This window comes from Brachyistius frenatus, unplaced genomic scaffold, assembly GCF_029030835.1.
Source record: "Brachyistius frenatus isolate BFR_SWC_R1_liver_20210118 unplaced genomic scaffold, ASM2903083v1 Contig_146, whole genome shotgun sequence".
NCBI classification, from domain to species: domain Eukaryota; kingdom Metazoa; phylum Chordata; class Actinopteri; family Embiotocidae; genus Brachyistius; species Brachyistius frenatus.
In genome coordinates this window covers 415,589-428,077 of record NW_027210745.1, presented here as the reverse complement: position 1 = coordinate 428,077, position 12,489 = coordinate 415,589, and the positions used below count along the sequence as shown (strand labels likewise).

General features: G+C 43.0%; 2 protein-coding genes across 2 annotated transcripts; one reads left to right on the top strand and one right to left on the bottom strand.

Moving 5' to 3' along the window:
- Window positions 1-1,111: 1,111 nt before the first annotated feature.
- dolk (dolichol kinase) lies at window positions 1,112-4,570 on the top strand. Its single transcript, XM_069715712.1, has one exon. It carries the CDS (start codon window positions 1,146-1,148, stop codon window positions 2,715-2,717), a length of 1,572 nt encoding a protein of 523 aa, XP_069571813.1. The 5' UTR covers window positions 1,112-1,145; the 3' UTR covers window positions 2,718-4,570.
- On the bottom strand, window positions 4,499-10,412 carry phyhd1 (phytanoyl-CoA dioxygenase domain containing 1). The gene is made up of 11 exons (XM_069715713.1): window positions 10,258-10,412; window positions 9,077-9,235; window positions 8,674-8,749; window positions 8,544-8,591; window positions 8,412-8,467; window positions 8,265-8,327; window positions 7,836-7,857; window positions 7,080-7,208; window positions 6,415-6,531; window positions 6,002-6,128; window positions 4,499-4,838 (listed from the first exon to the last, which is right to left on the bottom strand). The coding sequence occupies exons 1-11, from the start codon at window positions 10,384-10,386 to the stop codon at window positions 4,790-4,792; spliced, it is 975 nt and encodes a 324-aa protein (XP_069571814.1). The 5' UTR covers window positions 10,387-10,412; the 3' UTR covers window positions 4,499-4,789.
- Between the last annotated feature and the right edge of the window lie 2,077 nt (window positions 10,413-12,489).

The following is a 12,489-nucleotide window of genomic DNA, read 5'->3' as shown; positions in this document are numbered from 1 at the left end:
GGCCCCCTCCTACTGGGCGTGAGAGAGGAGCGACAGCTGACAAAGGACAGAAATCTGTTTAAAAATAAAAAAATTAAAAAAAAGGGACCGCAGCGATCCTCATTACCGCTCCGCTTGCTTTTCTTCGTCTTACATGTGGTACGTACCGCTTCGGTCTTCGTCCGCTTCTCGTTTCGTGCCAGCTGTTTTGCGCTCCGGGTCGCTAATGCTAACTCGGCGGAGTCAGCTGTATTTTGCCGTTAGCTCGATGCTGCAGCATCCTCGGTTTGTCTGATCTGACCCCGCTGTGCGTGTTTTTCAGATGTACGTAAGAGAAACGACTGGAGGATTTATTGTGTATTTACTCTTTGACTGTACCCGTTGGATTGTGATGGTCATGTGTTTAAAAAAACAAACAAACAAAAAAAAAAACCACAACCTTCACAGATGATTCAGGGGAGGAGGGGGACTACATAAGTCACTCTATTACACCACCACCACCACCACCACCAAAGATCATGCGTTTTCTCCTGGGGTTCAAAATACATGTGCTCAGACAGTTGTGTGAGTTTCACACCGACTGGAGGGGGGGGAGAGAGAGAAATGTTCAGTGTGGCCATAGTTCATGGCTGGCAGCAGATAAAACGAGACCAGAGGTTCAAAGTCTGGATAAACGATGACTCGGAGACTTGGAAACTACTGTGGTCAGTTTTATTTATAAATCCTCTCTGGGCATTTAATACAGAGAGAGAGCAAACAATTCAACAACTCCCACATGAGGGAAAAACTCCCTTTTTCACAGGAAGAAAACTTCCAACAGCTGGAAGGAAAATCTCTCGTTTAACAGGAAGAAAACCTCAGACAGAACCAGTCTCATTATTATTATTGTTATTGATGAGTAAGAGGTTTGTAGGTTAGAAATCCTTGATTTCAGTAACGCCTGTAATTATTTCGGTTTTTATGGTAACCTGCCATTTCTCCCTTTTTTCTAGACATCCAAAGCGAGTGAAAATGACGACGTGTGCCAGAGAGAGGAAGTGACAGACGAAGGCCTTTCATTGTTGCAGACCATCTGTTCAGGTCGACCCTCCTCCCCAACCACCCCCCCCCCCGCCCCTTTCCCCCGCTCCCCCCCCTCCCCGGTGCGTCGGTCCCGTCCAGCAGCCATGCATATCAACCCGGTGTACGTGGAGTCCGCTGTCGTTCTGGCGGTGGTGCTGTGTGTCCACATGGCGGTCTGGAACCAGCACTCCTGGTGCAGCATCGCTCTCGTCATTCAGGCTTTCTACGTCCAGCACAAATGGGACCGTCTGCTCAGGTCGGGGGGCGCCGTGTTCCAGTTTCGTCCCTCGGCGAACAGCGGCATCGTTCCAGCCTCCATGGTGATGCCTCTGCTGGGCCTGGCGCTGAAAGAAAAGTGCTCCGCCTCGGGGAACGTCTACTTTGAGCGCTTCTCCATGGTGGTCACCATCACGGGCATGATGCTGGCTCTGTTCCTCTCCCTGATCGCGCTGGGCATCACCAGGCCCGTTCCCACCAACACTTGCGTGATCGCAGGAATGGCCGGCAGCGCGATTCTCTACACGACCAAGCAGACTCTGACGGTGTCGGAGGTCATCGAGGTCTTGGAGGTGCTGCTGATCTTCGTCTATCTCTGCCTGATTGTGCTATACTTGCTGCCGCGCTGCTTCACGCCCGGAGAGGCGCTCGTCATCGTCGGCGGAATCAGTTTCATCGTGAACCAGCTCATCAAGCGCTCTCTGAACCTGGCGGAGGTCAAAGGGGACCCGGTGAACTACTTCCTGCCGGTTGCCGTGGTGGGCTCCTTGTTGCTGGGCGTTTTCTTCGCCCTGCTCTTCTGCTTCATGGAGTCTGAGACTTGGGTGTCGTCGCTCTTCTTTCACATGATGACGGCCGTGCTGGGTCTGGGGATCCTGATGCCGTGGCTCTCCTTGTTCATCGGCCGGCACCCCATCATGTGGCTGCTGGACTTTGTCACGCTAAACGACAGGAGGCTCTGCCTGCTGGGGTACTGGGTGTTTCTGGCTGTCGTGGCCACTTGCGTCGTGTTGCATCAGAACTATCAGCGCCAGGCGGGGTCCAAGAAGCACCAGGCGTCGACGATAGTCAGGAAGTACTTCCATCTGATCGTTGTGGCCACGTACGTTCCGGGGCTGATCTACGACAGGCATCTGCTCCACGTGGCGTCGGTGGGTTGCTTGGCGATTTTCTTGTTTCTGGAGTACGTGCGTTACTTTCGGATCAGGCCTCTGGGTCAGCTGCTCCGGCAGCTGCTCACCTTGTTCCTGGATGAGCGGGACTCCGGGCCTCTCATCCTCACCCACATTTACCTGCTGGTGGGCATGTCACTGCCCATTTGGCTGTTTCCTGGGCCCTGTGCACCAAAGGGGATACTTCCCGGGGCGGGAGGCCTGGTGCCCTACGCGGGCGTGCTCGCTGTGGGAGTCGGAGACACTGTGGCGTCGGTGTTTGGCAGCACCATGGGGGAGATCCGCTGGCCCGGCACGAAGAAAACCATGGAGGGGACGGCGACGTCCGTGTTCGCTCAGATCATCGCCGTGGCAATGTTTCTCATCTTTGATGCGAGCATCAATCTGAACTCCACCTACTCGTGGATTGTCGGCTCCATCACCCTGGTGGCCATGCTGGAGGCCTACACCTCCCAGATAGACAACCTCCTGCTCCCGCTCTACCTCTTCATCCTGCTGCTGCTTTAAACGGACAGATGGCACAAACACACACACACACACACACCCCTTCCCCCTGTTCTCAGTCCTTATTGGTGGGGAAGCAATAATTATTATACTGGAAGAAAATGTCTAAAAATAAATATGATTGTCCCTTTAGGAATCAGTGTACTTGATCATTTTTACTTGCACAAGAAAGGACTAGTTCAAAGCCGATAATGTAATCAAGCCAGGTAATTATGTCAACAAACCAATGTGATACAAAAAACATTAAATCTGCTACTTACTTTAACTTGGCAGCAGACATGATGTTAGCATGACATGAGAGTCTGTTGTCTTCACATCATGAGTTATTTGGTTGCTCTGAGGAATGAGACATTTAAGTTGCCAAGAAAACGTGAGGAAGAGTTGCTAAATATTCTTTGAGCTTGGTGACAGCGGTGGTATATGTTTTCCCTCCTGACACCAACAACTCCTAAATTATGCAGCAGGAGATTCAGTTTCGCAAAGTGGAGAAATTTCCTGTAAACGCGTCCGGACTTCTGCACCTGTTGGCGCCACATTTGAATCATCAGTGAGGATTTTTTTTTATTTATTTATTTATTTTTTTTGTCTTCTTATTCTGCCCTTTTCTTTGTTTTCAAAAGGAGACTTGCCTTTGCATTGCCTTTGAAGAACATTATTTAAAGTTAACTTATTAACTTAATCGTCTCTTTCTTAATCGACCCTCTCATTCTATTACTTTGCCTCGCTGATGGCAATACGAAGGACTTACTGCTGAAAATATTTGCCTTAAGAAGTATATTTTCTAACATGTACTATTGTAGACGCCGTAGATGGAAGCATGGCAGGCCCTCTCGACTCTTCTTTTCAAGGGCTGGTTTGTACTTCAGTATGGCAAGACACTCACTATGCTCCCGCATGACTACTAATATGAAATCCAGTACTGTAACATGTATGCAGGTATCCTACAGTATATTTTTGTTTGATAAAATCGACTTAGTATTTCCGTGGTTTGCTGGGACCCCTTAGAGGTAAACTTAATATAAACATTTCCTTGTGATACTGAGCCTTCAAACCGATGCGTATTTTTGGACTCTTTGTCCAAGCTTTGGGCCGAACCGATGAACATAGGCCCTCCATTTTTTGGCAACTTTTTCAATGATCTTTAATCCAAAATGATTATTTAATATGCTTTATAAAAATATCCTCAAATGTCAGGTTTGAGCTCATCAATGTGAGATTCCTACAGTTAACCTGAACCTTGTATTCAGCATAAATTAATTGATTTATGTTTATCTGTAAAAGGTTTTTGGTGTTTTTTTTATATGTTGTGATGACAGTTTGTTAGCATGATCCCGCTGGTACGTTGTTTTTGCCATCATCTTGATATTTTTTTTTTAAATAATGTAACACTGCATGTCGAGTAGATCGGATAAGAAAGATAAAACTGAGATGCCTCCTTATTATAGTCAGTTTGTTTAATACTCATTTGAGGATGGAGGCGAGGGACCCATGTGACTGACTGACCCTTTGATTTAGACACTAACAGAAGAAGTTTGGATTTAGTGGTTTACGATCATTCATACTTGGAAATCACTTGTTGTATTTTTTGTTTGTTTAAGTTGTGTCTTAAAATGAACATACTTGAAAACAAAAATGCTTATTGTTTGTAAAAAATAAAAAAAAATATCAGTCTGCCATCTCAGTTAAGACAAGAACAAGAATAAATGCTGGTACGTGATCATGTTGAAAAGGAGATGCTGAATAAAAGGAATCTAAATATCAATAACATTGTAGAGTTGATGGGAAGTTGATCAAAGAGTTTACAAATGTTTATTTAAATGAAGTTTTTAGTCTCGTTTAAAAATACTGACACATTTTTTTTTTAAATAAAGTTTGCCACCATTAATCAGGCTGTTTACTAATTTACATGTTGCTCAGAGAAATGGAGTCATTACAAGATTTTTTTTTTATTTTTTTTTTTTAAAAAGCCAGAAGAAATATAAGCACATTTTCCGACAGTTTAAACGGTTGACGTGTGCCGTCGGCTCTTTGGGGAACAAAGGATGTTGTGCAGCATCAGATGCCAAAGACATCCTTCATTTAGGGTAGAGAGGCGGGAAAGGGAGCTCTTCAGTGGGCTGCAACCTTTAAGGACCGGAGAGACGGAAATATGATGAATGTGTTAGAAAATGAGTCACATAATCCCACTCCTACAGATAACATGTTATGTTATAAAATGAAATCCTAAACAGCTGCTGTGACAGTTAAACTCGGTCCGATGTAACCAGTAGCTCATGGTGGCTAATCTTAGCTGACATTAGCTCACCGTATAGACATGCATTGCTTTATAAAATACATCACTGAGTCAGTTTAATGACTGTTATTAGAGCTAAAGCTATGTTAACTGCAAGAGGAATGCAGTTTTGCATCACTGTAGTTGTAGTTACAAATTAAAGGCACAATACATTTCCCCTCATTTCCAGAGTTTCACTGGGTCAGATGATTTAGAGCGATTATGTCATCAGGTGACCTCCCTGAGAGCAGATACAAATGCAGAAATCAACCAACACGTCTCATTCATTCACTGAGATATTAATCTGTAATATACCAGAAAAATGAACCCAAGCATAGAGCGGAATAATATTTAGTTTCCTAATATCAGCCAACATTCGCCTTCAAGAAGCTGCTCATAGCAAACCAGGCGAGATGGTTTGTTCAGATTTTGATCCGTGAGACTGAGACTGTCTTATTTATGTCCCCGTCGTCCTGCTTTCTCCTTGTGAACAAAATAATCAGGAACGGTACAAAGCAAAAACTTGCTTCTCACACTGCATGCTTATACTCAGTGTGGAGTCGGTGATCTGATTACACAGGACTTATTCAGGGATGGCATTTTGACATGTCACGGTAAGAAATAAAAAAATGAATGACTGTGACACATCGTTAATATCAGAACACCTGTTCTTTTCCTGCTGTTACAGGTCAAAATGTCCTTGCTGCTTAAAGTTGCGCACGAATGAGGGAACCCTTATTTCCCAGAAAACACTTGAAGCTGACAAATTCAAACCGACACCAGATATGTCGTATGCAAACACGCATTTGTTGGTATCAACAAATCTGTGCTAGTGACTTGTAAGATTAGATTTGATGTGTTTTGAAGCACGAGAGCGTCATTTTGCACCTTAATGAGGTAGAAGTGATTTTCTTTTGCCGCAGAGATCACGTGCCTCCTGTTTCAAGAGTAGTCTCACTTTAACGTCTCCACGGACACTTCGTTCGTCCCCCTACGAGCTCCAATAAGCTCTCACCAGTTGTCGGGGCTCCAGCAGGTGTCCTGGGTCTCCATGATGTGGAAGGTGTAGACATGGCGAGAGTCCTCTGAGGTGTTTTCAGCACTTCGATGCACCACCTGCCCGTGGATCAGGACGACACCACCTGAACACAAGAGAGACGCATGAAGGACCCGGGCGAGGAACAAATAACAAATAACAAACCCTCACAGCTTTATTTATGCCAGATTTTGTCACATTTCAGGAGCTGAAACCATTTGAAGAAAATACGCTTAATATTTATTTTTTGCAGAAAGATGAGACGGTGAATGACAGACACCTGTTCTTCTGTCACTGGACATTTTTAAAATACATCCTCCATCACAAAGTGCCTCAAAATACAAATTCTTTATTCACCAGACTATTTATATTCAAAGACACGCCAGATTTACCTTTTTTAACCGGCGCAGCGACAAACTTCTCCTCATCATACGTCTGCTCTCTGCCGATGAAGTCCGTCAGGGGAAAGGTGCCCTTCGGGGTGCGAACCATGCGCCGGGAAATACCACCTGGGAAAAGAAGGAGGGGATAATGTAGATCATACTGCGTAGGAATTTTTCCTCCTTTAGGCTTCCCTAGCTCGGTCATTACTAGAGAGGGGAGAGACGGCGGCGTGGGCACAACTGGCTGACCTCTACCCGCTGGCCGTTGCCATGGGAACCCGGGATTTTTATATAACATGTACAGAAGTCTCCTGGAGGTGGAACAAACAGCCGTAAAACAAAGACTCTGTGTTATAGCGGTGAGGCGGCAGTCTCATGAGAAGCAGCCGTCCTTGTGGAGAGACATGCACAGATTTTTATCTGGGTGCCCGGAAGAAGCCTGTCGGAGTTGGACTGCTGAATGTGCCGTTCGCGTGTGTTGACTGTATTTACTCGATTCTGCTCTTCTAAATCGAGTGTCATTAAATTCTTCAGCATCATCAAACAGACTCCTGATGCTTCTTCTCATCAGCGCTCCGTCACATACATTATGTCCTAACAAATGATAAGAGTATAATGGAGGGATAAAGTGTCTCGATGTAATAAATTACATGCATACAGTGTTTGGTACTTACTATTGTGTGACCCCGGGATAAACCACAGGCAGCCATTGTTCACAGTAGCATCTTCCAGGGCAATCCACAGCCCCATGACTCGGCCCAGAGGCTCCGTGTGCAGGAATGTGGCATCTTGGTGCGGCGTCACTAAGAAACACGCAAGAATCAGCAACAGATCCAGAATACATTTAAAGAAAGAAAGATTATCGTACGAACTCCTCATATCAATGAGACCCCCCCTCCCCCACATCAGGTTAGGCTGACAAAATGTATCGTTGGAAAGGTGTTTGCCCTCATCAATCAAAAAAAAAAATCATATCAATAAATATTTCCTGAGAATTTATGATTTTTTTGTTTGTTTTATTCTTAAAGTAATTAAGCATATATTTTGTGCAAACATTTTTCTTAAGAGCAAAGATACTTGTTGCTCTGATACAAGCAGTTTTTATGATGAAATCTGGAAACCATTCACAACTGTGTTTAAAATACAGTTTTTGGAATCTGTTCATGAATTAAGTGTTGGCTCCTGTTTGAATGTAAATATATTGATACACCCAATAAAATATAATTTTCTATTTATCTATAACTTATTGTTATGCCAAATGTGGGTGTACTGTATGTGACAAGAGTAAAAGTAAGAGAAGCAGGAGGGATCTCTTTTGTCACATTTTGTTTTTCAAAAGCTGTTAAAAAAAAAAATTTTTTTTTAAAAAGGATGTATTTGTTGAAAAATAAAACAAAACTACAAATAAAAACAAAATCATGATTTCTTACCTTCACCTCCAATTCCTGGTTGCTGGAAAAGATGCAGAATGAAACATGAATTTTTTTTTTTTTTTTTTATCTGCTCATGTTGCATCATCTAACACTACAATATATTTTACAGACAACTAAATCAGAAATGGTGTTTTGATCCCTGAGGGGAAACTGGGTCATGTTACAGTTGCTTATATTGTAAGATAGAAAGATATACAAGCACAGAGAAAATATTACAAAAAAAGGAAATAATAAATATGTAAAAATGTGTGACTTATACTACAACAAAAACAACAGTGTAAGAATAATATTCCAGAGAAATGGAATTTATAAATGTGTTTAAATGCATGATTATGAATTAGAAATGTTAGTTGAGATACTCAGTATGAATAAATGCACCAGAGTGTTACATTGGTATTATTGCACTGAATAGATAAGATGTTTTACCTTGAAAATATACATGCTTTGCATGATCACAGGACTGACTAGACTCATCTTCTTAGCGATGTCCTGCAGGAACAACATGTGAAGTAAGTGTTGGTTATTCAGTGACTCAGCTCTTCATCCTCCGACACTGTTCAACAGCGAACTCACCTGAACTTTGGGTGAATGTGTAACCTTTTTGTACAGCGGCTCGTACGCGTGCAGAGCTACGAGAAGAAAGCAGGTGTCAGTTTAAAGAGACTTTGGGAGAGATTATCACAAGTGTTGTTCAAGAAATCTCACCGTGTCCAACTTTATTCAGTGACCGCTGTTTGGGTACGATGAACTCCCCTGCAGGTCAGGACGTGCTTTAATCTCATCTGGCATTTTAATGTACAAGAAATAGTCCGGAGATAGTTTCAGGAGAGCTCACCTTTGTCGTCAAAAACTCCCTTCTCAAAGAAGAAGCGGATCTTATCTCCGCTTGTGATGAAGTAGTCAGCGTTTCCCTGCAGGCCAAAGAGATAAACATCAGTCAGCTCATCCTGCAGGGAGACAAACTCCACTGACACCGAAGACTCTGTTGACAGAAGAGTTTTCTATTAGCCTGAGAGAAGGGACATTCGGGGTCGAGGTAAATAACTGCTAGTCAGATCAGAGGTGCTGAATCTACAGACTACTGGACAGGATCACGACGAGGAGACACGGCGACTTCCTGCAGCCTTACCTGCATCTTTAAGTCGTGATGTGACGGAAAGCATGTGAGAGAAATGATGTTAAATGACCTGCTGCCAGAGTTAAAGACGTGTCCTGTGCTTCCCTGTTCGCTGAGTCACCTGTGTTTTGAGCTGCTCGTCGTGGTAGGTGGAGAAGGTGGTGCGGCAGTGCTCGGGGACGTCCATGCGGTCCACGATCTCCGTCATCCTCTGCCTCAGCTCGTCGCACTCCTGGGAGGTCAGCAGCCCGTCCAGAACCAAGTACCCGTCCTCCGTGTACTATCGAGCGAGGAAAAGCGGCGCCGAGTCAATTTAAACAACTCACAAGGTCGAGGAAGCAAATACGTGAGACACAAAGACATGGTGTCTTTAGTAGCTCTCTTTCATGTCTATTTTAAAGATGCCAGTCACATAAGAGGGGAAATTCAAAGATCAAATCCACAACATTTACACAGTAAAAATTATAATTTGAATTATGTAATAATAATAAATGTCTTGATGTTATTGACTGACAGTCTTTGATATATGCTGTTGACTGACTAAAATTTTTTATTGATGAATTGTTTTAACAATACTTCACACAAAGATGTAATTCATGTTGTATATGGATCTTTGGTTTCTTCTATTCAAGTCCTATTCAGACTACAAACTGGGAGCGCTGCAATGATTATTCAATCAACAGAAAATAATGGGCAACTATTGAGAAAATTGATGAATCATTTACTTGTTTTTTACACTTTTTTTTTTTTTTAACAAGAACTAAATAGAAATCTCTGCTTCTGGTTTGTACACTCAGGATTTAAAGCTTTTCTGTTTTTGCTGGACATAGTTGTCAGAATAATCAATAATGAGAATCGTATTGTTGTAGCTTTGAAATGTACACACTACAAGCATTCACAGTTCAATTAACTGCAGTGAATATACTTTTTTTTTTAGTCATGTTAAGTACTTTGGGACGTTTTTTCTTGCAAAAAAAACCCAACAAAAAACTCATTTTTAAAGGAGAAGAGTATGTTTGTCCTGGTTATGTTCCTGTCTAAATATAACACCCAAATAATAAATAAGAGCTCTTCAGAGTCTGAATGCCAAAGAGAAAATTCACTCTTAAAGGCACATGTGCTACTTCACGCAGCAGAAATGGGGGCGTTTGTTCCGGTCAATTGTCCACTTGTGGCTGCAGCATGTTATGTAATGGGCTAGAATGCAAATGAGTATTTGCATTTTAAGTAAAACATAAGCTGCTGAATGTCCACAGCTGCAGCTCGGTGTCTCTTATGTGAAAAATTGAGAGTAATTCTCACCTTTTGTACATCTTGATCCGTCATAAAGTCCATGTTGGCCTGCAGGGAGAGATCCAGTTCATGTGACAGATACGATCCGTTATGCGTCTCATCCGGGTAACCTGCAGCCTGATGCCGATTTCCGACCATGTGATGCGTCGAAATCAATTAGAAGTGTCGCCCGTAATTGGATTTTGGACTTTAACTCTTTCGCTGCAACATATAGCAGCTGGTCGTCTGCTCACGGTGCTGCTGTAGTAACGCAGAGCGGCCACTACGTGCCGCTCATGTCACGGATGTAACATGGAGATAAAGAAGAGAACAACAGCACCCTCTTTGTGGCCACTCTGACCACATGCAGGAGGAAGACGAGAAATAAACCTTTTGTCTGTCAATATATTTTCAGCTTTAGTTACTTTACAAATCAAGATTTAACAAACTAAATTTACTATGAGTTTAGCAAATATGATGCCGGTACTCTGCAAAATATGAAAAATATTGTAGCTCCTCTTTGACAACTGAACAGCGTCTGAACTGGTCACTGAGGATCTCGCTTGTTGTTGTTTTTTTAAACATGAAGACTCAAGTAGGTTGTGGAAAACATGCCGCAACCCGTCATCGCTTCGGTCGGGGAGGAGACGCACCGGGCTGCCGAAGACTTTCACCGTCACACATCAGTGTAACCAACACTCCCCGTAAGACAGAAATAATTCTTCACACTCTCACAGCGGCTAATTTGAGGTCGCAGTGGGAAAATCACAGGAGTAAACAATAACAATAAAAACAAGTGGATTCAGTGTGGGTGAGACAGCTCTGACTTACTGGGACACTTAAAAAGACCTGAGCTGTTGTTAATGCTGCTAACTTGACTTGTGCTGTCCCTGCTGGTACAAGTCAAACAGTTCAGCAGGAACAAAGGTCTATTAAAACACATTTGTCAGCAGAGCTTCGGGAGGACTTCCCCCTGAAAAGAGGAAACCGTTCACCAGATGAGGAAGTAAAACTCTCAGCAAGAGGATTTTAGTGTTAAGTGTTAATTTTATTATCATGTGTCGGAATGGTACAAAAGTAGGGTCTGAACGTCGGGAAGTTCAGCTGTCCTTCGTTACAGACGTCCCGCTTAAAAAGCCAGTGTTCAGTCCACTCGGCAACGATGAATTCATAAAGGCCTTTTGTCACGTGTGATACAGACAGTGCTGATTAAGACGAGTCTTGCCACCCCGCTTACAGTTTGTATTCAGCGTGGTTGTCTCCCGGGCTTATTTAAGCAGGTGGCTTCTCAGTATGGCTATAATGCACAAAAGTTCAGCATCAACAAACTCATGCTTCAAAATTAAATGGAGGTGACACCCGAAACAAAGGGAGACTGTTTTTCGCACATCCCTGATCTACAGGCATCAATACAGAGGTGAGTTCATTGTACATCGTAAATACAATCATGTATTAAAAAAAACACAAAAACACAAAAAAAAAAACCTATTATACATCGGTAGATGCCAATGCAATGCAATCATGGCAGTTTAGGAATATTACGAAGTCTGGGGATTAACATGAAACCTCACCAAGATGTACACTCCTCAGGAATATTACAGTATACCAGATGACGTGTACACGATGCCCACACTGGAGGCCGAGCTCACCTCCGTTTACAGTAAATCAGATTGTCGAGAGTTTTGTTTTTGTTCAGTTGTGAAATCCTGTTTTTTTGTTTCCAGGAACAGAAGTCGTGTCCAAAAAAAAAAAAAAAACCAGCAGCTCAGCGTCTGCTGAAAAAAAAACCTCCACTGTGGATCCACACGAGTTAAATCTGTGCAAGAGTGAATTGATCAATCACAAACAACAGGACTTAAGGCATAAACAGCGCACAAGCAGAACACCGTTTCTGATGTTTTGCACTTAAAAAGAAGGCAAACATTAAAAGCAAAGCAATATTTGAGTGAAAAATCTGCTTTCAAAGTCAGTGACTGACATTATTTAAAGCGTTTAATAATAATTGGGCCACTTCTGATAGGGATAAAAGTGCTCGAGTTTTCTGATAAACACGGAGTTATTAGTCACTTCAACTTCCTCCTTTTGGTTTTCCGCAGATGTCTGACTGACCTCGTCTCGGACCTTCCACAGATTCACCAACGCTGACACGCAGGAAAGAAAGTGGGCTGCAAGTTTAACGCCTGACTCAGAGAGAAGCGACGGGCTGAACAGCTGAGTCACAGCTCGGAGGAAAAATGACAAACATCCAGGCTAAAATATTTG